This window comes from Abramis brama (genome assembly GCF_963993115.1).
Source record: "Abramis brama genome assembly, chromosome: 5".
Lineage (NCBI taxonomy): Eukaryota > Metazoa > Chordata > Actinopteri > Cypriniformes > Leuciscidae > Abramis > Abramis brama.
The window spans coordinates 7,503,368-7,528,733 of NC_139967.1; the positions used below are offsets into that span (position 1 = coordinate 7,503,368).

The 25,366-nt window shown below is 36.0% G+C and overlaps 1 protein-coding gene across 1 annotated transcript; it reads right to left on the bottom strand.

The window, feature by feature from the left end:
* Window positions 1-34: 34 nt before the first annotated feature.
* Window positions 35-24,328, bottom strand: fbxw8 (F-box and WD repeat domain containing 8). The gene is made up of 11 exons (XM_084113492.1): window positions 23,842-24,328; window positions 23,654-23,758; window positions 22,655-22,819; window positions 22,457-22,545; window positions 22,206-22,357; window positions 20,924-21,120; window positions 20,504-20,728; window positions 9,926-10,053; window positions 2,809-2,982; window positions 1,019-1,135; window positions 35-934 (listed from the first exon to the last, which is right to left on the bottom strand). The coding sequence occupies exons 1-11, from the start codon at window positions 24,208-24,210 to the stop codon at window positions 781-783; spliced, it is 1,875 nt and encodes a 624-aa protein (XP_083969618.1). The 5' UTR covers window positions 24,211-24,328; the 3' UTR covers window positions 35-780.
* Between the last annotated feature and the right edge of the window lie 1,038 nt (window positions 24,329-25,366).

The following is a 25,366-nucleotide window of genomic DNA, read 5'->3' on the forward strand; positions in this document are numbered from 1 at the left end:
AACATGGTTTGTTTGTCGACTATGTACTCTACTGTTCAAAAGAAATGAACACTTTTATTCAACAAGGACACATTAAACTGATCCAAAGTGGCAGTAAAGATATTTCAAATGTTACAAAAAAAAGTATTTCCAATAAATGCCGCTGTTTTGAACTTTCTATTCATCAAAGAATCCTGGAAATATAATGTATCCCAGTTTCCACAAAAATATCAAGCAGCACAACTGTTTTCAACACTGATAATAAGAAATCAGCAAATTACAATGATTTCTGAGGATCATGTAACACTGAAGACTGGAATAATGATGCTGAAAATTCAGCTTTGCATCACAGGAATAAATTACATTTTTAAATATATTACAATATTAAAAAAATATTAGAATACTGTATTTTACTTTCGATCAAATAAATGTTGTCTAGGTGAGCATAAGAGTCTCAAACATTTGAAGGATTGTGTATTTTGTGTGTTGAATTAGAGAGCATTAAAACCACTGGAACGTAATTTTGTACGATTTGAATTTCATCTTCTCAGATGATGATTTAATAGTATTGTATACTAAACTGTGCAAGGACAGAACATGATACAATAGATATATAAAAAGACCTAGAATTAATTAATACTAGTCCTCAAACACATCTTAATGTGTCATTCAAACACAAAGTATGATTAAAGAAAGAAATAGTTTTAAGGAATATGAGCCTAGATTATCTTAAAATAGTAAATTCAATGGCAATCTTCCCAGTCCAACTTGCCTCAAAAGCACAGCGTATCAGATGCCAATCTAAGGGCCACTCAGTATGTCATAAGGCACCGCCAAGCCGATGTTATAGCTGTAGCCCGAGGACTCGATGTAGTTGGACCTACAGATGGGCAGAATGTGGTCCTGTGTAGATGAGTCCATTGAGAAGTCGTAGTGACAGATCAGCCCTCTGTATCTAAAGAAGTAATAAAAGAGCAAAATAAACAGATGGAAAAACAATAGCAAAGATAACACAACAGAATGTGATATCTGTGTTTACCTGCGGTGAGCGGTGAGGTCATCGTCTGTGATACAAGCCCCGCGAGGGCTCTTCTCATCAGGGATGTTGGCCGTCACCAGAGTGCTGCTGTTGAACCGTATGTGGCGAACCGGGTGCCTGTTTACAGACAGAACAATTATGTGGCCGCAATGCACTTCTGCTTTTGAAAACAATGATGATCTTAACCATGTAAAGCCTGACATAGGAAATAATAGTCAGAAAAATCTTTGGTCACACTTTAGATTAGGGTCCAATTCTCACTATTAACTAAATATTAACTACGACTTTTGCCTCAATAAATTAATTATTGCTTATTAAAGGAGCTGTATGTAAGATTGTGGCCAAAACTGGTACTGCAATTACTTTCAAATTACTTGTAGAGCGGTGTATCCCCTCCCCCTCCCCCCTGACTCGAGGTTGCCAGATATGCTGCAGGATCCAGCAGGAATGTAGGCTGCTACAAGGAGCTGCAGCTGTGCTAACTAGAGCAGAGCTGGCAACCCGGATGCCGAAACCCTACTGACTTCGTGATTGGTAGATAGGTGGAGGGTGGCGCTTCAGGCCAAAACACAAGATGACAACAACAACATCAGTTGAGGGCTGCAACTTCACTTTTTAAATGACAATATCCTGGCCGTACTACTATTGTCAGTGATATAAGTATTTGAAATGAACATGATTTCTTAATGTCTAGTGACATATCAGGGCCATTTTATGATTAATTGAAATACATTTCTTACATACAGCTCCTTTAATAGTTGGGAAGGTAGTTGTTAAGTTTAGGTATTGGGTAGGATTAAGGGATGTAGAATATGGTCATGCAAAATAAGGCATTAATATGTACTTTATAAGTACTAACAAACAGCCAATATCCTAGAAATATGCATGCTAATAAGCAACTAGTTAATTGTAAGAATTGGAAAAACCTAAACTAAAGTGTTACCAAATCTTTTCTTTTTTTTAATGGAACAGTTTATTTAAAAAGAAGTTTGCATATGTATCATATTTGATACATCAGGCTATTATGGCTCATATAGTATGATATAGGAGAAAATGGAGCTCATACTTAATGAGGAAAAAAACTATTTTATTCAGAGGCCCAAACTAAGCAAAAATATGCAATATTGCTGATATTTTTGTGGCCAAAATGTAAGATTAATTCTAATAGTTCTTAATAACAGTACAGCAGAGTGTCTACTAAAATGCATATAAATATCAGCTGTCACTATATCTCCAAATAATATGTCTTAGCAAGATGATTTTTAAATGCTTAGTTTTATGATCAAAAGCTCTGTAGTTTTTATTGTGGCGGGTAAAACGTAATGATGATTGAGAGATGTACAAACAAACATTCCTTTAAAAGCCTGATGTGTCATATTTGATTCTTACATTTTAATGACTTTTTTAAAAAATGAGGTATGGATAATCAGGCACAAAAAAAAAAGTGTTTATCTTGAAATATTACTAGCAATAGAAAAGTTATTCTTATGTTTACTTTATACAAATCTGTAAAGATTTCACAGCAAAAAGACACGTGAACCACGACCTGATGGTGGACTTTTCTTTACAATAATACTAAAAGTACTTGCTAAAATCAATCAGATGACCGAAGGCATAGATTGTATACCACAGGTTTTTCTGCAAAGTTTTTATCATGTTGATCATTTATTTTGGGTATCTGTATGGATAATCAGGCTTTATTGGATTAAATGATTCTCATCCACATAAATTATTATTTCCATTTATGCATTTGGCAGAGGCTTTTATCTGAAGCGTTCAAACATTCTCACCTGTTGTGCATTTCCCAGAGTTTGGCTCCTATCCTCATCTCCCACACACTGACCAATCCCTCGCCGCCTCCGCTCACAACCTTCCAATCATCTGCCTGGACGGTGGTCACGCCCATGTGATGGGCATACAAAGAGACGACAGACGAGCCAGTACGCAAGTCAAACACTCTCACTCTGGAAAAGAGAAACAACTGGATGTCATTACAGCTTCAAAAACATTACACTTAAAGTGGAAATGAAGCAGTCAGTCAAGTTTACATTATTTAGTAAACTGATCTCCACTTTAATAAGTGAGAGTAGTCCATGCACAGACCGTTTGATAGGGGTGCATGATTAATCGAAATTAAAACAAAATTGCGATAGGGTTCAGTACGATTATAAAAAAAGTGCAAATGATGAGATTTTATGCGCCAATACATGTGATGCATTACATGGCTCTCTGAAATACTTGATTCTGATCAGTCAGTCGTGACTTTCCGAGGTCAGTTGTTCCCTGATAATGGCTGTCATCAATGGCAACGCTGACCGCTCATCCTGGTATTTGAGGGTGGCGCTTCTTTCATGTCTCTCGTATCACACTGATTAAATTTCATATTTGATATCAGAAATACAACTATTTTGGATTATAATTTTTTTGTTTCACTTTATTTGATGGTCCCTTTTACACATTCTGTTGACTATAAGTAATATTGCACCTACATGTTTACTAACTCTCATTAGAGTTTAGTATAGTATTAGTAGACTGGTAGGGTTAGGGTTAGAATAAGTTGACATGTAGTTGCAAAGTTACTTATAGTTAGTAGAATGTCCATCACAATAAAAAGTTAACAGATATTAAGCAGATATTACGCCTGCGTGACGCACCGGTTTGTATCTCTCACGGAGGAGCGGCGACAGTGAAGGATGAGAGAGGCCAGGCCTGGATTTATGTTTCTGTTTTATTATGTGTGGCAGCAGTCGTCCGTGAGGGGCTGCCGTCTTTACTTTTGTTTTTGTATGTGTTTATTTATTTTATTAAAAGTTGTTGAATGTTCGCCGGTTCCCGCCTCCTCCTTCCCACAACCTCTAACTATGTTACAATCATTTACTTACCCTCAAGTTGTTACCTTCAAACTTGAATGAATTTCTTTCTTCTGTTGAACACAAAAGAAGATATTTTGAGGAATGTCAGTAACCAAACAGTTGATGGGACCCCTTTTTTTTTTTTCTTCCATACTATGAAAGTCAATGGGGCCCATTAACTGCTGTTTGGTTACCCATTTTCATCAAAATATCTTCTTTTGTGTTCAGAAGAAAGAAGAAAATAGCATCACAGTCCAGCTTAAGTTTGTTCAGTGATGTTTCATTTTTATATATATATATATATAGCCGCTCTGAAGTAAACCATGATGTCATTGTCCTCCTCAGTTCAGTTCTTGTATAATAGAGTCAATGCAGGCAGATCAATATTATTATTGAATATTAAATTAAATGTTACATTTAATGTCCCCAACTAAGCAAGCCAAGCCATGAGTAAATAATGACAGAATTTTCATTTTGGGGTGAACTAACCCTTTAAGCTTTGTTGGCTGTTACGTGCTGTGCAATTATTTGAATGATTTTTCCCACACATTGTCCTATTATTGTATATTATATTATATTATATTATATATATAATATATTAACTATTGTAATAACCTATTTTAGAAAAACCCATCCCTAAACTGAAAAGAAAATGAACTATGGTAAGCATTATGTGTCCCACAGTCTCAAAATGGTCGGATATTGGCCAGAATAAACTGCAAAGTGCACCATACTTTAGTCAAAGTCTGACTAGGCAAGACTAATGTGTTGGAGAAATTGCAATATGACAGCTCTCTCCCTCTAACAGAGCACCACTGTGAGATGACATTAGTAGCTGGTATAAAGAAATTACTTTTACAGGCCCAAAGGAGCTCAATTCCATCTGTCCTCTTTAATGGTACCGAAGGCAGCCAAAGAATGACTCCATGCTGGTGCTTTCCAAAAGATAATCGACAAAATTAAATTTTGCCTGTACCAAAAAAAAAAAAACACTTGGAGGACAAAAGATATTAGTCACAATGAATCGTTAATGCATAGCCAAGCAGGATTTAATGCTGTGAGTAATTATGTGGATGTGCCTATCTACTGAACTGTTTTAATTTCATCGAAGCATTTATTGTTGTATGAGGCTGTAATATATTTACTGGAAGGTTGCAGTGGCCATAAATCTAAAGCTAAAACAAGATCTAGTTTCACTGAGCTGTCAGCAGACAGGCTTCGTTCAATTAATCAAGAATATTATCCTCAGCCACATCCAATGCCACCAACCGTGATCAAAACACAACAGGACACTCACGGCCATGACAAGCATATGTACAAACATAACACACAAGGGCTGCCTCACCATCATCATCATCATCATCATCTTCATTATAATTAACTGAACCACATTTATAAGCAATGAAACAAAATCTCAGCTGTTTAGCTTCAATTGTAGCTTCAACATAACAATAGAATCCAAAAAAATATTTTTCTTTTTTTCTTAACACTTTCTTTTTTAAACCTTCAAATAACAAACAGGCATTTTCATGGTTAAAAACAAACACAGTAAATCCAAGTAGAATGTATTGAAAGAGAAAAAATATATGTAGAAAATAAATAAAAGAAAAAAAGTGAAAAAAGAGAGAGAAAGGGTCATTGATAAAAGATTTAGCTAGTGAAACTTTTGGATATTTGATTGAAGTTATAGAGCTTAAAAGCTTATTTCCACCACAGAATAAAAAATAATAAAAAAATCAATGTCGCAATTCTGACTTCTTATAATTGCTTGATATAAAGTAGCTATTGTGAGTTATAAAGTCAGAATTGCGTAATATAAAGTCGCAATTGTGTGTTATAGTTAGAATTGCAAGATATAAACCTGCTTATATCTAACAATTCTGAAAAAAAAAAAAAAAAAAAGTAACAATTATCTTTTAAATTGTTTTATTCCGTGGCGAAAACAAGCTTCCATACATTCCAGAGGGGAAGTACATTTTCAGATTTTGATTAAAAAGACTTGCATGGATTAATTGTTAACCATAAGACTAGTAATGTTTGCTAACAAAATAAAAAGGGTCTATTTTGATTTCATACCAACTTTAAACCTTTAATAAACCTTTAAAGACAGACCTACTGTGAGTTCCAAGGTTGTTGATTGATGGGTTATGCTTTTGGGGTAACACTTTAAAATAAGATCTTATTGTATTAACTTGCATAAACTAACAATGAGCAATACATTTGTTACAGTATTTATTCATCTTTGTTAATGTTAGTTAATAAAAATACAGCTGTTCATTGTTTGTTCATGTTAGTTCACAGTGCATTAACTAATGTTAACAAATACAACATTTGACATACAACATATACAACATTTGATTTTAATGTATTGTAAAATTAACATTAACTAAGACTAATAAATGCTGTAGAAGTATTATTAATTCTTATTTCATGTTAACTAAAGTAGTTAACTAATGTAAACTAATGAAACCTTATTGTAAAGTGAGACCATCCAACTTAACAACTTTAAATGATAGTTTAATATTTCAACACAGTGATAATGTCATTCGCAATGCTTCATGGGATTGTAGTTCTTAACCTCCTTATAGCCATTAAGTTTTTTTCCGATTTTCAAATACGTTTTTGCTTCAAATAAAAGTTTGTAATGTTGCGATTTACTTTGTAGCTGGTTATGTTGGTTCATAGATCTGGAACCAATGCAACTGAAAATGTGGGTCGACACCATAGACTGTAAAAAAAAATATGGACATAGTGTCCATGACGTCACCCGCAGGTTTCTGAAGAGCAATTTTTTGAAGCCCAAAGTGGGTGGAGCCGACAGTCGCCATCTTGGCAGCACGTCACTCTCGGATGACCGAAAATGGGCAAAGAGGTGGGATTAGCTGAGGTGACGAGACGGCTAACAGACAGCAGACAAACGGCTAGTAGTGACAACAGCGGCAATCCACCTGTCACTCAAGTGGCCACGCCCTTAATTATGCAGAACTTTAAGGCTTAATATCATTTAAACGGATGAGTTATAAAAAAAAAATCACGCTCCTCACAGTTGTCATGAAGGGCAAAATTAGCTATATAGACCAAAACCACTTTTTGTACCAGGCTGTAAACATTTTTTTTTTTTCTGCTCTAAAGTTGGGCATTTTAACCTGGGGTTTATGGGATTGACTCTCTTTTGGAGCCCGACTCTAGCGGCCAGTTGATGAAGGTTGCCGCTTGGTTGACACTAATGCACTATATAAATTAGCATGTGGATTTTTCATTGTTTCTGTTTCTAAAAAAAAAGCAACAGCCATCATCATTCTGTTCGCAATTTCCATGCGTGGAGCTGAACATACCAATCACTTATGGCTCCTATCTGTGTACACTTCCTGTTCAGATGTCTGTCCAGGCAGATCCAATCAGGCACAACAATACAAACAGAGATTCCTCTCTCTCCGCAGCACTGAGGCTGAACAAATTGGAAAGCAGAACTGATGCATTAGGTCCTGGCCTTTGGCCACGCTAATAAAGGGCAGGACCCGAGCCCTCATTCCCTCTGAGCTGTTTGGTGTTTTGCCCGCAGATGAATCAGATGGGGTCAAATCATTACAGCCAAAATGACACTCCAAGGAGTGTTTCGCTTCGTTCATTCATCAAAGATGAACAAAAGGTGAGAGCTTTTGCTTTGTCGGAACCGTGGAAAGACAGACAGAGAAAGACACAAAAAAGGGATGTTTTAAAAGACACCGCAGCTGGCCAGAGAGACATCATGCCCTCCCTCTTGGCACTCTATATAGTGTCTGAGCGAAGATGCAGTTGGAATTTATTTACAAAGACCTGCCAAGCATCTCCACCTGCCAAAGTAGCGCTCCCGCTGTCACAAGTGTCAATGAAATGGCTCTTTATTCGGCAAAGACTAATTGAGACACAAGCATCAGATGTGGACCGCGTTCGTGGTTCTGTATTGAGTCCGCTGGCCAGATGTACCGCATCTCTCCTCGTCTCCAACATCTCTTTGTCCACTAAATCAATAGCCCTCGGTGATGCACCGCTGACAATAACACCATCCTTTCAAACCGAGAGCTTTCATTATTCCCATTCCCACTTCTATAAGTGCCTGAGCTTTTCAGATGCTTTTCCGTAAAATGATTTTCAAGGTAAGCCAAAAATAGTTGAGAGCAAGACAGAGCGCTTGTCGTGCTTTGAAAGGACCACAGCTGTGGGGGAAAAAGTTTTTCCACTTTGGAAAAAATTAGGAGTGTTTTATTCTAAGTGCTTTAATCTTGTATATATAATGCAAATTTATTAAACTATCCAAATCTGCTGTATGTGGCCAGTAGACAATGAACCAACACATAATAAAAAAAAATAAAAAAAGTATTTCCCAGAGCTGTGGCCTAGTGGTTAGCGCACGTGTTCCAGATACATTGAGCTGTGGTGCATATGTGGGAGTTTCGAAGCCTGATTTCTTTTGCCCCCTTAATCACATCATTTCGTTTATACTCTCTAGATGAGTCTAAAATTGCCTTTTAATTAGCCTTTTAATAGGAATTTCCAATTACCTTCTCGGAAAAGTGAATAGAATGTGAATAAATTGCTATAGAACGTTAAAAAAAATTGCATGCATGCAAACATGGCAGCGCCCAGGTAGATTCATTTTTAGCAAAAATTTCTAAAGTGTCAATAAAAATTCAGCATATTCCTTTTATTACAATATTAAATTATAGTTTTTTGGGGTTAAACGTTAGATTTGTTAGAATCAAAAGAAAATTATTTATTTGTGTTAGTACATTATAGCCTAGAAATCTAGACGCACCCTAGCGCCAGGGTAGTCTAGCAACTCTCCATTGACTTTCGAGCTGCAAAAACCTAAATTGGTTCAGGCCAATCACGTCGTGTATAGAGTAGGCGGGGCGGGCTTAACATAATGACGACAGAGTTGCGACGGTTCCCTGGCTGCTACTTGAAAACAAAGAATGGCTCCTGGAGAACAGTCTTTCGAATCGGCTTTGGCCGCGACTCTGGAGGACTTGGAGTTAAGTTTTTCTTTGAGAAAAGAGCAAAGAACGGCACTTAAGTCATTCTTAAAAGAAGGAAGATGTGTTTGTAGTTTTGCCGGCCAGATACGGCAAAAGTTGAATCTATCAACTAGCTCCCCTGTTGGGAAAACGCTCTGGTTGGTTGAAGCGCTGTCCTATTGCGTGCAGAGGGAATTTGAAAGACAGCCGTTGATCCCGCCCCTCGGATTGAGCTGTGTCTATGGTGAGTTGCCAGACCTAACATCTTGATGTAGGTCTGGCTTGCCAGGCTAAGTACATTATTTAACGGTACGAAACTTGGCAACTTTTGTCATTTGTCAAGTATTAAACGATTTTGGTCTGTAACATTTCTACTTTATAGTAAATGTGTTGTACTGAATGTAAGTTATTGATTAAAAAAGAAGATATTTTGAAGAATGTTGGTAACCAGAAAGTTGACGGAACTTCCATAGTATTTTTTTTTCCTACAATGGAAGTCAATGGCTTCCGTCAACTGTTTGATTATCAACATTCTTCAAAATATCTTCTTTTGTGTTCAAGAGAAGAAACTCAAACAGGTTTGGAACAACTTGAGGGTGAGTAAATGATGACAAAATTAAAATTTTGGGGTGAACTATCCCTATAATGGTCATAAAAATAGGCATCATTGTAATTATGCAAAACATGCTCCTACAGAGGGATGAGAGTTGGGAATGAGATAAACACACATCAAACCTCTCTCACACGAACACAAGGCTCAATGTGTCAACAGGCTTCATTATATACAGCCATTCAAAATGTTCCCCCTAACCCTAAAAAAATAAAACTAGTTGCATTAGAAAAAGGCAATACAACCTAAAAAAAAAAACCTGAATTCACACCAGTTGCAGGTGTAAATGAGAAATGCTACTATTCCGTCGGAACTCATCAAACTCTCAGTGTTTAAGAAACTCAAGCCACAGGAGGCTTTAATTTGCCAGACAGAAGACAGAAGTGCATGTGTGTGTGTGAATGTAACAGTGATAGATGAGGTACACATGTTTGCGAGTGTGTCGTACCGCCTGTCTTTGTTCCCACACACCAGCAGGTGAGGAGGGCTGTCTCTCAGGTTGACGCAGGTGAAGTCTCCCGCCGAGTTCCCCACGGTCAGCTCACACTGGCTGGTCTCCAGGCTGTACACCTGAATCTGAGGAGAGAGGACGATTGCTCCTGGTGAGATGGAAGATAGATTGTAAAACTGGCAGGATTGTGCAGTAACACCTGCTAAGGTTCAAATGTCAGGCCCACAGCTTGCATCCACAGATGCCAGATAACACATTTCTGAAGTCTTGCATGCCTTTCTGAACTTCTAACACACTTTTAACACTTCAGGTACACAATCAGTATAAACCAACAGAACCAACCTGTTTAACTGGCATTTTAGCTTTTTTAAGATTCTCACTTATGCAGATGCTTTTATCTAAAGAGAATTGATGTTCCACTGAATTGAACAGTACACTATACCGTTCAGAATTTTGGTGTCACTAAGCAATTTTTTAATAAGAAAATAATACATTTATTTAACAAATTAAATAAATGCTGTTCATTTTAACTTTCTACTCTTTAAAAAAAATCATGAAAAAAGAAAATATATCAGTTTCAATAATCATATTAAGTGGCACAACTGTTTTCAACATTTATAATAATAATAAATGTTTCTTGAGCAGAAAATCATCATATTATGATCAGAATGATTTCTGAAGGATCATGTGACACTGAAGACTGGAGTAATGACGCTTAAAATTCAGCTTTGATCACAGGAATAAATTAATTGAAAAAATATATTCAAATAGAAAATAGATTTTTTTTTATTATTATTGTTATAAACTGCAATATTACTGTGTTTTTGATCAAACAAATGCAGTCTTATTTAGTGAGCATAAGATATTTCTTTCAAAAGCATTAAAAGGTCTTACCAACCCCAAACTTTTAAGCATTAGTGTACTTCTACTTTAGTCAAAGGTGTCATTTAAAGTGAGTCATTTACTTTTTGCCATGACCAAAACAGAAAATCATTGTGCAATTGAAAGTGAATGTAATTGGTTTCCATTTAGTTTTGCCTTGAAAATGCACAAATACATTTTTACAGATATTCATGAGCTAAGCATCTGTCATTTTGTGATGTTATAATAAGCTGTCTTTAAACATGCAATGTGACCAACCACATGTTTATGGGTGCATAAATAGAAATAAGATTAAAAGCATTAAAAGCAAAGAGTAAATAGGGTAGTGCAAATGCAATCAGGTATTAATATGCAATTCTCACAATAGCGCATTGATACTTTAAAGCATACTTTCATTTATGTGTGCATTTATATATTTCCTACAGGAAGCAGGTCTTTTAAACTTCAAACTCTGACACTCACTTCTTGTGAAGACCACAGAGAAACAAAAAAGTGTTCAATGATCGATTATGAACCATTGTACCGTGAGTCTCCTGCAGGTGCTTTAAAACATCTGAAGCTTTCAACTAATCCGCTCACATTAAACTGTCTCTGAGGTAATTCAATCCTAAAAAAGAGACTGGTTAACTGATTGCATCAGCTGCCATTTAAACAGTGAGCAAAGGACAGACAACGGCACGGGCCAAATTGGACGCAAACTTTGAGGCAACAGATAGAGATGTTAAACAAAAGAGGGAGAAGAGAAGAACTGCATGATGTCAGATTTGAGCTCATGCCAGCTGTTTAGTGCCTTCAGTTTGGGCCAGACACACTTAATTGCAAGCCACCGTGCTGCCAGCCAAAATCCTTGAGAGGACCCAAAAATTACAGCCAATAGGAGTTTGTCATCAAGACACGAGTAAAGCTTCCAATGTGTAAAGCTACAATATGTAAAGACTTGAGGGGGAAAGCTGATTAGAATGAATCCGCGATGAGTGCATATGTCACAGGCGGGAAGACAGACTACTGGGATTATGTCGGGGATTTATTCATCATTACAGGATTCAGGAGGTTATGGAGACGTTTACACAAGTAAACAATGATTTAGCTGCTGCGTTGGGGTTGAGTACATTTCACAAATAGCATTTTCATAAACACATCACTTTACATGCATCAAAATTCAATTTTGCCATGTGAAAATATACAATTTTCAATTTATTAAAATGTGCACTACTGTTCAAAAGTTTCGGGTCAGGTTGTAATAAATAAATTCATAATTTTATTCAGCAAGGACGGAGTGAAGGTATTTTTAAAGTTACAAAAACTTTGTTTTTCATGTAAATGCCAGTTCTTTCTATTCATCACAGAATCCTGAAATTTTTTTATCACGGTTTCCACAAAAACATTACGCAGCACAACTGTTTTCAACATTGATAATATTAAGAAATATTAGAATTTCTGAAGGATCACGTGCCTGAAGACTTGAGTGGTGATGCTGAAAATTCAGCTTTGCCACCACAGTAATACATTTTTAAAATATATTAAAAGACAAAATTATTATTTTAAATTGTAATAATATTTCACAATATTACTGTTTTACTGTATTATTGAACAAATATTATCAAAATCGATGCGTACGGCCATATGCCGGAAGCTAGCTATTTTAGTCGATAAAGTTTTAAATATGGATATTTTTCAACACGAAATCACTTCACTTCAGAAGGCCTTTAACCCCCCGGAGCCGTGTGGAGCACTTTTATCATGGACAGATGCACTTTTATGGATTTCAAAACTTAAACGGCCATTCACTGCCATTATAAAGCTTGGAAGAGCCAGGACATTTTTTAAAACTCAGATTGTATTCGTCTGAAAGAAGAATGTCATATACTGTACACCTATGATGGCTTGAGGGTGAGTAAATCATGGGCTAATTTTCATTTTTGGGTGAACTATCCCTTTAAGGGATGTAGAATATGGTCATGCACAATAAGGCATTGATATGTGCCAATATCCTAGTAATATGCATGATAAGAAGCAACAAGTTAATAGTGAGAATTGGACCCTTAACTAAATTGTTACCGAAATAAATTTTTTTCGCAATCTTATGAAATGTTATAAGATTTTATTATAACAACAAAATTGACACACATATATATATATTTGTTGTTATATCCACTGAAAATTTCACTTTCTTTTCTTTTTGTGATCCATAACTTAGCGGTTGGTAATTGTTTGTTTATCTATTTAAAAAAATATATATAAAAAATACATTTTCACATTTTCCCTATTTAAATACAGTTACACGAGTAGTTACACGACCAAGTATGGTGACACAAAATAAAACGTGGCGCTTTTCTAAGCGGGTAAAAAGGATAACTATAATGTATGGCGGAATAGCACTTGGAGCACTTCGACTCGGCGCAGTAAAAAGTCACGTTGGTTCTAATGACAGAAGTGAGAGGGAGAGGGGAGAGGATTTTTAAGGAGTGATGATATTACTACGCCGAGTTGAAGTGCTCGCGAGTCCCAAGTGCTAGTCCGCCATACATTATAGTTATCCTTTTTACCCGCTTAGAAAAGCGCCACGTTTTATTTTGTGTCACCATACTTGGTCGTGTAACTACTCGTGTAACTGTATTTAAATAGGGAAAACGTAGAGGTGTTTGGTCGCTTCTAACTTCATCTCTGTTTGGTCCCTAATGAATGAACTGGGCTAAGCTAAGTGCTATCAAAGTGTCGCTGCGCGCCAGAGCGAGAGAGGTATGTATCAACTCGTCTTAGTTAAGGGAATAACAGTTTAATATGAAAAAATGGTGGAGTGTTCCTTTAACAAAAATGTTATTTCTACAATATGTTTAAATAAAAGTCAAAATCTAAAATTAAGCCTTGGTACCTACAATGAAGCATATATAGCACTTTGTTTACTGGATGAAAGAGATATAAAAATCTAATAAAAATAATTAAAATCAAATAAAAATAAAATTGATTGGTTATTATAATCCTTGGATGTTTTCTGAAAGTTTGGTAGTAATTAGAAATGTTTCTAGGTAGACAATAAAACTGTTAAATACATCTAAAAAAATCATCAAATCATTTACATTTGTAATGCGCCCCCTGATATTTGGTATAATTATACATTTTCTAGCTCTTTTATCCTCCAGAAATTCGATCAGAGTGGAGATGTTAATCAGATTCATACTGATCTCACGAGACACTGCATGTCTCTGATTTTCAGCACCTGGAGGTGCAACAGTGTGCCACATTTTCACCAGCCTATCTGGCTGTTAAACATGAAAGTGGCGCCTCAGGGTTTGCCAGCATGATCTGCGCGTGTGTGTGTGTGTGTCTGGGTCAGTGCTTCAAACACACACTGCACAACAGATGCCCAGAGCTTCCAGTCTTCCAGCTTAAAAACAAAGATGATTACAACAGAAAACTAAAATAACACACTTGACTAGCACATACACTAAATATAGCAGCTAGAGAAAAGCAAACCAATACAGATTGAAACATGCAAAAGTGTCATCTCTAGACATCTCGGTAAAAAATGCTACGATCCCAATCTCATCCTAATCATTACATGTAATCATAGACGTGCAGTGGTAATAATAGTAATTTAAAAGTCCAAATAGTGCTCAAGTTCAGAAATAAACACCAAAACATGATGTATGACTCACTCTGTTACTCCATTTGCCTCCTTTGTTTTTGACAAGTTTTAATGAGGCATATGTCTTCTCATTTAATAACACACAAACACCTTGGATTCACCAGCGTCAGTTCTGGCACGTCTGACTTCCCTCTCGCAGTCGGAAAATCCTGTCAACATGCGACACGGCTGACAGACATGACATTACACACGGATGCGAAGGGTGCTAATCATGAATCGAATGGAAACTTGTAGAGTATTCACAGAGGAGTGACACAACATGAAACAAATGAGTATGATTCCTGCTAAATGTGCTAGTGCCAGATAAAGTCCTGAGATTCTAGACAGTCTAAAGAAAAATTTCCACATCTTAGTAGAATGATGGTAAATGTCTGTGGGAAAACAACACATTAGCCTTGTTAGTCAAGTGGTTTGAGAACATATAATCCTTAACGTACACAAAAATGTTTTTAAAAAAAGTATCTTGTGCTCACAAAGACTGCATTTATTTGATCAAAAATACAGTAATATTGTAAAATATTATTACAATTTAAAATAACTGTTTTCTATTGGAAAATCATTTACTCCAGTCTTCAGTGTCACATGATTCATAACTTTTTCCTATATTCTTATAACTAATTTTCTTTACGTTTATACATCACAAGCATTGCACTGCCTTTTTACTGGGCGTATAAGTATGCAACAAATAAAGACTTTGATTCCACCACTCTGTAAAAACTAAAGGTGGAAAACATGTTTCACATTGCTTTAACTCATCAAGTTTTTATAAGTTATGCAAGATTCAACTAATTTAAGTTAGTTTAACGTAATTTAAGTTGAAATGACTTAAACATCCAAGGTGTTTATACTTGCATTTTTTTTTATTTTTTTTTTTACAGTGCACACTTCTTTGTTAGGGGATGCAAAAATGTGTTTGTCAAAAAATTAGCTTCCATTAAAGAGTGAAACAAGACAGTCCACTAGAGGCTGACTTTGACAAACTGTCCTGTCGTTCAAACTCTCGGCTCACTCTAAATGGCCGCCCCGGTGCCCGCTTGGTTAATGAGAGTGTTTAAATGGGGGTGATGTCAGTGGAGAAAGAGAGCCAAAGCATTGTGTGATACAACAGGACACCATCTGCATCCATCTATCAAGCACTCATCTGATTACTGTCAACATGTACGCCTTTCGCTTCACTGAAAAACTACCAGTTCCCCCTGAGAAAACCCATCCCTCCCCCTCGAGCACTGATCTCCCCCCTAGACATGAATGCTGTCTATTTAAACGGTTGCATTAATACGCTGGGGACTTGCAGGGGGGGCTATTGTGATTTGGAGAGGTTTATTTTAAGGTCTATTTTCACATGATGTTTGGGCTTTTAATCAGGAGAGTACGAGTACAAGACTGCACGGGCTCAAACTCAAAGCTCTGGAGGAACTTTGCACCAGGGTTATTATCATCGTTAACTGAAACAATAAAAACTATGTTCATTACTGTAAATAAAACATTAACTGAAATAAAATAAACTGTATAAAGATAGGCTTAATTCTAGCCATTTATCTGTATTTCTATTCTAGCTAGTTGCCAAGACAACATTTCTCATTTTTGTTTAGTTTAAGTTGAAGAAATAAAATAAAATAAACAAACTAAAACTTAATAAAAACTATATACTTTTTTTTAAACAAAAACAAAACACAACAAAATTATTAAAACTAATTTATACTGAAATTAAAAGAGAAAATATAAAAATAAAATCTAATAAAACAATATTAAAGGTGCACTATATAACTTTCTTGTCAATACACCATCAATCCTTCTTCCAAAACGTGTTTTTGTCTTACCCTGATTCACTATGGTAACGGTAAGCCTATTATAAGTGTTTATATTTTTGATGAATGGAATGCTTTACATGCGAAATTGCGTACTTGCGTCACTCGTCCATGTGCATCTCGTCATATATCCGTAAACTGGAGAAAAGTTGCTCCGGCTACTTTGATGCATGTTGGGTGGCACAGGTTAGTTGTCACAACGAGCAAGAAAGGTTGACATGAAGCGCTAAATCTCCAACCTCCGGGGACGCAGAGGATCTAACGTCTGCTAGCACAAAAAACGAACAGAGCTCGTAATAAAACAAGAATCAACATTGGCTTGGCTTTTCAGAGATGGCGAGAATTGAGGGATTTTAAATGTAAAAAAGTGTCGCAGAGATGACTTTTTATTACTCAACATATTACTTTAACATCCATGGAACCTTTCAATTCAACAAAAGGTTCTTTAGATTTTTTAAGTAATAGTTCTTTTAAGGTTCTATGGGGAACAAAAATGGTTCTTCTATGGCAGGGATGGGCAACTTCGGTCCTGGAGGGCCACTGTCCTACAGAGTTTAGCTTCAACCCTAATCAAACACACCTGAACAAGCTAATCAAGGTCCTCAGGATTACTAGAAAATTACAGGCAGGTGATTTTTTCACGGTTGGAGCTAAACTCTGTAGGACAGTGGCCCTCCAGGACCGAAGTTGCCCATCCCTGTTCTATGGCATCGCTGTGAAAATCCCCTTTTGGAACCTTTATTTATAAGAGTGATTTGTGATACTAAAATAACACTGCTTTGCACCATATACGGCACGCTAGAGTTAGAAACAAACTAGGGACTCTTGGGAGAAGCATTGGGACCCAATTTTGTGTTAATTAAAGTAACTGGTCTATTCCTAAGATAATAACATGAGCGCAGAGCAACTTTTTATTCATTGCGACTTTGGGAATACGGTCACAATGCACTTCACTAGTGGGCTCAAATTATGTAAACAACAGGGATCGGCCACATGAGATCACCAGACCGCACTTGTTGACATCATGTGGTGGTGTGACTTAGTGGTCAAAGCATGTAAGCCAAAAAAAAAACTGTATATATTTTAGATAAAACTAACAACACAAAAAATAATCTAATTAAATTTTGTTTTAGCAAGAGATTACTCTGGTAAGACACTGCTTAAAAGAATCAAATCTCGAAAACCTAATGTCTCCTCTCATGCATAAATTAACCAATCAGAATGGATATGCAAATAAAAGGCTGCTTAAAATGGGAAATGGAGAAAGAAATGAAATTTGCCTCCATCTGTAAAAATAGACAATCATTTATCAGAAGTGGCCTCTCAAACCTGTATATGGCACAGCAAGATTTGCCCCATTAGTTTCCTACATTGACAATAAGATATTCAACGGAAAAAATGTATGGTGGGACTTGATTACATTTTTTATAAATTGATTTGATTATGAAAAGTGGCATTGCATAACAGAATGGTATTGAAAAATAAGAGTGCTTGGTGAGGTCAGGCAACAAAAGAAGGTCGTTCTGTCGGAGCCGATAGCCTCACGGGCAGTGCTCTGACATATAGCGCGATTAAGCATCGGCGACACAAGTTTGAGTCCCGATCCCGCCCCCACTCTATCTCCCACTTTGCTTTCTGTCAACTCTATACTATCGTATTGCAATAAAGGCAAAAACAATGTGTTAAGGCAAATGAATGCGTTAAACAAGATAAATGGAGTATGCTTAATTTCACGATAATTGTGCAATTAATCGCGATTAATCACACAACAAAAGTGATTAATCCGATAAAATAAAATAAAAATCGATTGACAGCACTATATATATATATATATATATATATATATATATATATATATATATATAGTGCTGTCAATCGATTTTTATTTTATTTTATCGGATTAATCACTTTTGTTGTGTGATTAATCGCGCATTTATTTATATATAAATTAATATATATATATATATATATATTTACACTCTACCATAAAGGTTGGGGTCGATTATATATATTTTTTTTGTTTCTGAAAGATGTTTCGGTAACAGTTTACAATAAGGTTTCATTTGTTAACATTAGTTAATGTATTAACTATCATGAACTAACAGGAGCAAAACATCTGTTACTGTATTCATTAACCTTTGTTAACATTAGTCTAATTATTTGTTCATGTTAGTTCACAGGGCATTAACTAATGTAAACAAATACAACTTGTGATTTTAATAATGTATTAGTAAATGTTGAAATTAACATTAACAAAGGTTAAATTAAAGATTAAATTAAACATTAAATTAACTGAAGAATAAATGCTGTAGAAGTGCAGTTCATTATTAGTTAACGTTAATTAATGTAGTAAACTAATGTTAACTAATGAAACCTTATTGAAAAGTGTTAACGAAGCTTCTTATGCACACTACAGCTGTATTTATCTGAACAAAAATAGCCAAAAAAAGTAATATTGTGAAATATTATTAGAATTAGTAATTTTAAATGCAATTTATTCCTGTGATGTAAAGCTGAATTTTTAGAATCATTACTCCAGTCTTCTAGCCTGGAAATCCAGACCTAAATCTAAAAGATTAATGATCTGGCGTCGACTAACGAAAATCGGCAAGCTCGAAGGGCGGCACCAAGCATGCATTTGAAAATCTCACTGCACGCAATTGGATAACACTATGACCAATCACAACAAGTTATCGCTTAGCTAATAGCTACCAGCGGAGCTAACTGGTAGATTAGACTCTTACCGTATCCAGTCGGCAAAACAGCAAAAACGCCCTTCTTGCAAAGGAATGATATATATATATATATAGTGCTGTCAATCGATTTTTATTTTATTTTATCGGATTAATCACTTTTGTTGTGTGATTAATCGCGCATTTATTTATATATAAATTAATATATACATATATATATATATATATATATATATATATATATATATATATATATATATATATATATATATATATATATATATATATTTACACTCTACCATAAAGGTTGGGGTCGATTATATTTTTTTTGTGTGTTTCTGAAAGATGTTTCGGTAACAGTTTACAATAAGGTTTCATTTGTTAACATTAGTTAATGTATTAACTATCATGAACTAACAGGAGCAAAACATCTGTTACTGTATTCATTAACCTTTGTTAACATTAGTCTAATTATTTGTTCATGTTAGTTCACAGGGCATTAACTAATGTAAACAAATACAACTTGTGATTTTAATAATGTATTAGTAAATGTTGAAATTAACATTAACAAAGGTTAAATTAAACATTAAATTAAACATTAAATTAACTGAAGAATAAATGCTGTAGAAGTGCAGTTCATTATTAGTTAACGTTAATTAATGTAGTAAACTAATGTTAACTAATGAAACCTTATTGAAAAGTGTTAACGAAGCTTCTTATGCACACTACAGCTGTATTTATCTGAACAAAAATAGCCAAAAAAAGTAATATTGTGAAATATTATTAGAATTAGTAATTTTAAATGCAATTTATTCCTGTGATGTAAAGCTGAATTTTTAGAATCATTACTCCAGTCTTCTAGCCTGGAAATCCAGACCTAAATCTAAAAGATTAATGATCTGGCGTCGACTAACGAAAATCGGCAAGCTCGAAGGGCGGCACCAAGCATGCATTTGAAAATCTCACTGCACGCAATTGGATAACACTATGACCAATCACAACAAGTTATCGCTTAGCTAATAGCTACCAGCGGAGCTAACTGGTAGATTAGACTCTTACCGTATCCAGTCGGCAAAACAGCAAAAACGCCCTTCTTGCAAAGGAATGATTCGAGCGCCGTCTTCTGTTCCTCTTTTAGATAAAAAGTCTAAATCTTTCATTGTAGCGGCCAAAGCCGTTTCAAACAAATGGTGTTCATCCATAGCCATCTTGCAATGTTTACTAATGACTTCGACGTCGCAGCGCTGTCGTCATCTCGCCTCTGGCCCGCCTATATCAGATAACCCGATGTGATTGGTGCAGCTCAGATAGAGGGGCATATTTAATGAGCATCATTACACGACACCAGAGTAACTCACTGAGCAAATTCAACTTGTGCTCTTGTGAGAACTCTGGATTACCAGGGTACCAGTCTTCAGTATCACATGATTCTTCAGAAATTATTCTAATATGCCGATTTACTGCTCAAGAAGCATTTCTTATAATTATCAATGTTGAAAACAGTTCTATTTTTTGACATTTTTTTCAGGATTCTGGACACAGATACCTTGTTGCCTCCGTCATTCATCCCCCATCCGCAGCTCTTGATCCCCAGGACGGCTCTGCAGGATGACACGTCCACACAGGTCACTGGATGGTCGTACACAAAGTGAAGAACTCTTGGCTCCTGTTCTTCCTTCCATCTGGAATCCAGCAGGTAAACGCTCTCTCCTGCCCATGCTGTGACCAAAGGGAAGTCCCGTCTCCCTGGCACCACCAATACCCCATCTACCTGAAAAACACAGTTTCTCTGATGAATACATGACTGGGTAGTGCTTATGCACTATTCTGTGTGAGTTGTGGATGCATCAAACAACTTAATTCTATGGAATGCCTTGCTGGTGCTAAAATCACCCACATTCATGACTCATTTTATCAACTGTTACTATGGTTGGCATCTGCTCTGCACGTCTCAGATTAGACTTACAGGCTTTGGTAACTGAACGAGACATCGTGATTTCCAGTAGCCCTTCTCATCTGGTGCGTCCACCCGCACTTCTGGTCCTGATGCAGAGGCCAAAGCAGGACTGTCAGGACTTAGATCCAGTGCATGAACCCTACGGAGGTGCTGGTACCGGTGAATGGGCTCAAGACCGGTTTCAGTGCTCCACACATCTACACACCCTAAACATACACAACAACATGTATTATCAGAATTACAATTTCAGTTAAAAGTCTTGTTAAAGGTAGTTCATGCATTAACCATTATTAACTAACAGTGAGCAATACATTTGTTGCAGTATTAATCTTTATTAACATATAAAATAAATTCAGACTAGTGAAAAGAAAACATACAAAATACACTTTTAAGTGTTTATTTATCTATTTATCTATTTGTGTCTGTAGATTTCTCAGAAAGTTCCACTTTAACAGTACTTACATACACCAAATCCTATTCATTCTAAAGGTTTTTACAGAAGGGTCTGCTTCGCCTAGTTGTATACAAAATGTTCTTCCTAAAAACATGGTGATTTATGGAGTCGTCACATTATTTATATAGTGCTTTATACCATACGGATTGTCTCAAAGCAGCTTTACAGTGATAAACAGGAAAATTATAATTTAATGATTTAATTCTGCTGTAAAGCAGCTCTAAAAAAGACAATAGTGCCATTATTCAACTGAAGTTAATTCAGTATTGATTCAGTTCAGTTAAATGACTACGCAAATTACGAAATGAGTTCAATTAGCAGAGAGTGATAATCAATCAAGGGAGCAATAAAATGAAGATATCCACAATCCGCTCTGTATAAATCTAATATGTCAAAAAAAAATTAAACAAGAATTAGAATCTGTTCAACGTGTTCAAATTTCTGTTGTGGAAATGTATACAAATTAGTGCATATTTAATTATATCATGCCGAATTAGCATATATAATTACAAACATAACATTTTAGAACACAAAAAACTTTAGCAATACTTAATGTAATCAGGGGGAACTGGGGATGTATGGTGATATATATTTTAATTACATTTGTTACATTATTCACTTGGTGTGTCTTAAAAATACTAACATTAACTAAGATTAATAAATGCTTTAGAAGTATTTTTTCATTGCTAGTTCTTGCTAACTAATGTAGTTTACTAATGGTAACAAAGAAGTGTAAGATGTGTAATCGATATTTTTTTTATTTTTTTTAAAGGAAATGTGTTATCCTTTCAGCAAAAAGAAGGTGGTAAAAAAAAAAAAAAAGTAAAAATCTCTTACCATTCTCATAAGCAGCTGTGGCTACAGTCTTATTGACGCGTACGTGACTAACATAAGGGGCAGGGGTTTCATCTCTGATGGAATGTGTGGGGTGCAGGTATGATTTGTCCCAGTGAAGCGTGTCCCACAGACGGACATCACCAGAGGTGTAACTGTATAGAACGGATGCACACAATGATTATAGGATCAGTAGTGTTTGGATAATTGAAAACATACAGCTTATTAATTATATGCGCCTTAGTAATACACACCCAGCGATAACAAGACCAGCACAGGAACTGACGTCACACAACACCTTTCCTAACTCGTACTGCAGGTGACGAATGGATCCAACACGATTCTGTTCATTTAAAGTGTTTTTTTTACGACAAATTAAATTACTTCTATAACTATAGTTATAAATTCATTATGTAACATGTATTCTGGGACCGTAATGGCATGGTGCCTACCTTCCAGTTTGACTTCACCCCGTTCTCTGTGTTGCGGCAGTCTCTGAGCGTGCTCTTCCAGCAGGGGGAGTCAGAGATACTTGCCCCATTGTGAAAACCTTCATCCAGACACAATCTACGCCACAGGACCTCATCCTCAGCCAGCACCTTCCAGGATTTACTCACCTGAAACAAAAGCAGAGAAAAGAATATTAACCACTTTACTTCTATAAAATAAATGTCACAAGACATCCATAAAGTATTTGGATGACAATTACAGCAAATGTGTTGCTTTGTGGCAGTGAGAAACCAAATATTCTCTGAATATAATATAATTTTCCAGTACTTTCCAAACGTGATTACGTAATGTGTGAAGTCATGGACATGCAAGATGAGCATTCGTGGTTAAAAAGTATATACATTTAGATATTTTTTTTTTTTACAAAATTACAGATTGTTTCGCTAGATAAGACCCTTATTCCTCGACTTTTGAAGCTGTATTTAAACTGCAATTTGGACCTTCAACCTATTGGTTCCCGTTGAAGTCCACTATATGTAGAGAAATCCTGGAATGTTTCCTCAAAAACCTTAATTCCTTTTCGACTGAAGAAAGAAAGACGTGAACATCTTGGATGACACGGGGGTGAGTAAATTATCAGGAACTTTTAATTCTGAAGTGAACTAATCCTTTAAAGGGATAGTTCACCCAAAAATGAAAATGGTAACCAGACAAATGACAGCACCCACATCCTGCACTTCCATAGTATTAATTTCCTACTATGGAAGTCAACTGTCTGGTTACCAACATACTTTAAAATATCTTCTTTTGTGTTCAGCAGAAAAAAGAAATTCTTGCAGGTTTGGAACAACCTGAGGGTGAACTATTTTGGTTGTGGTTGTGTTGTGTCGCTGCTATTCCTGTCAGTGGAAATCATGTAGAATAGAATAGAATAGAATAGAATAGAATAGAATAGAATAGAATAGAATAGAATGGACATTTATGCACTGATTTATATTTACCTGAGCACATCGTCCTAGATCAGTTCTGCCCAGGAAGTGGAAAATCTTTAGCGCTAGCTCATAGGGCAACTCCACGTCAAAGAATGGGATGTCATTCACTTCATTCTAAAGTAAACACATAATATCCGGGTTTATTATTAAGACAAGCACAGTTAATATCATGAACAGCTACATAACAGGAGCGTTACCAGGTCCTGAAGGAACTGCTCAAGCAGTTTCTGGCGCTTGTTTTCTTTTGGGGGGGGCGCGTGCGTGTTGAGCGCGTCGCTGCAGGGAGCGCGTTTCCTGCGCGTTCTCTCTTGCTCGATTCTGTCTAGCAGTGGACTACTTCTCCCGTCTAACAAACCCTCGGCGATAGACACATACTCCGGCTGCTCTTTTGATGCGGGCTGAGTTTGCTGGGACACATTGCTCTGCTTCTCCCAAAAGCTAGTGCTTTGGTGAACAGATGAACTGTCACTGAGATGACCAAAATATCTCTCTTTGTCTGTGTTTTTCTCTAACTCCTGCTTCCAGCGCTCTCGAAAGGCCAAAAGCTCATCCTCTTCCATCCCCATTTAATTAAGTTGTTTCTTCATTCATATTTATAAATGTCATTCACACACGTATTATGGAATACCGCTGTTGCCATCAAAACAAACAGTGATCCGACCGCGAAATGCCCTCGGCTGGAACATCATGTTCAGGTAAAGTGTTCCGCATGGCGCATATTCCTCACGTGACCCAACCAAAATAACAATTATTTACAACACAAGACAATGACTGTGTCTCAGAGACTAATAAATCATTTCGAGCATCATCAAGGGAGCTGCAAAAAAAATACTCGCTTATAATGAATAAAACTTCACATGTGACAAACATTTACTAAATGTATAGAGATGTTTGAGACAAAATTTATATTCTATTCTATATGTTTGTCTGATGCCCAAATATATTACATCACTGATTACTGTGGTCTGAGACAAAGGCTTCAAAACAGAAACAATAAAGGCATCAGATTCTGTCGGATGTGTGTTTATCACTCAATATGGGTCAGCACCATCCGATAGGCTATACAAAAATGTGTAATTTAGAACTATTGACACATATAATTCATGTCAATGAAAGAATGAATTAGGGCTACAGGTTACTAGATCCTTATATTGAATTCATATTTTGTTACATTTAAGGTGTCCTTGTTACAGTGTAATTACATTTTGTTTTGGATATTGATATTGCCATTTACCCATTTCAATGTTATGTTATTTGCTTGCTTTTAAGTTAATGCCATTTGCTTGAATGATTGTGAAATTGGAAAGTGCCTGCAGTACTTCCTTTAACTATTATAAGATAGGATGAATAAGCAACAGTTGTGAAAGTTCCTGAGTTTGATACTTTTGTAACCAACCACAAAGGTTAACAAGAGGGTACACAGGGGTGAAGAGAGCTTGCTGCAACAGCAATCTCTAATATTGCTGTTTAGAGATTAAGAGAACTTTTATTTTGCATTAACTGCTTTGTATTTGATTTGACTATCCTTTACCCTACCTGAATAATCATAGGGTTAAAGGTGTAAGATCCACTAACAATATTTAAGCACTGAGTAATATTAATTAACAACATGTTACTATAGGGTTAGGGTAGGATTAGGGTTTGGTTGAGGGTAGTTGCATGTAATTATGAATCATTTACTGTTATTACTATAAGTACATGTAACATATGTAACAAGGACCC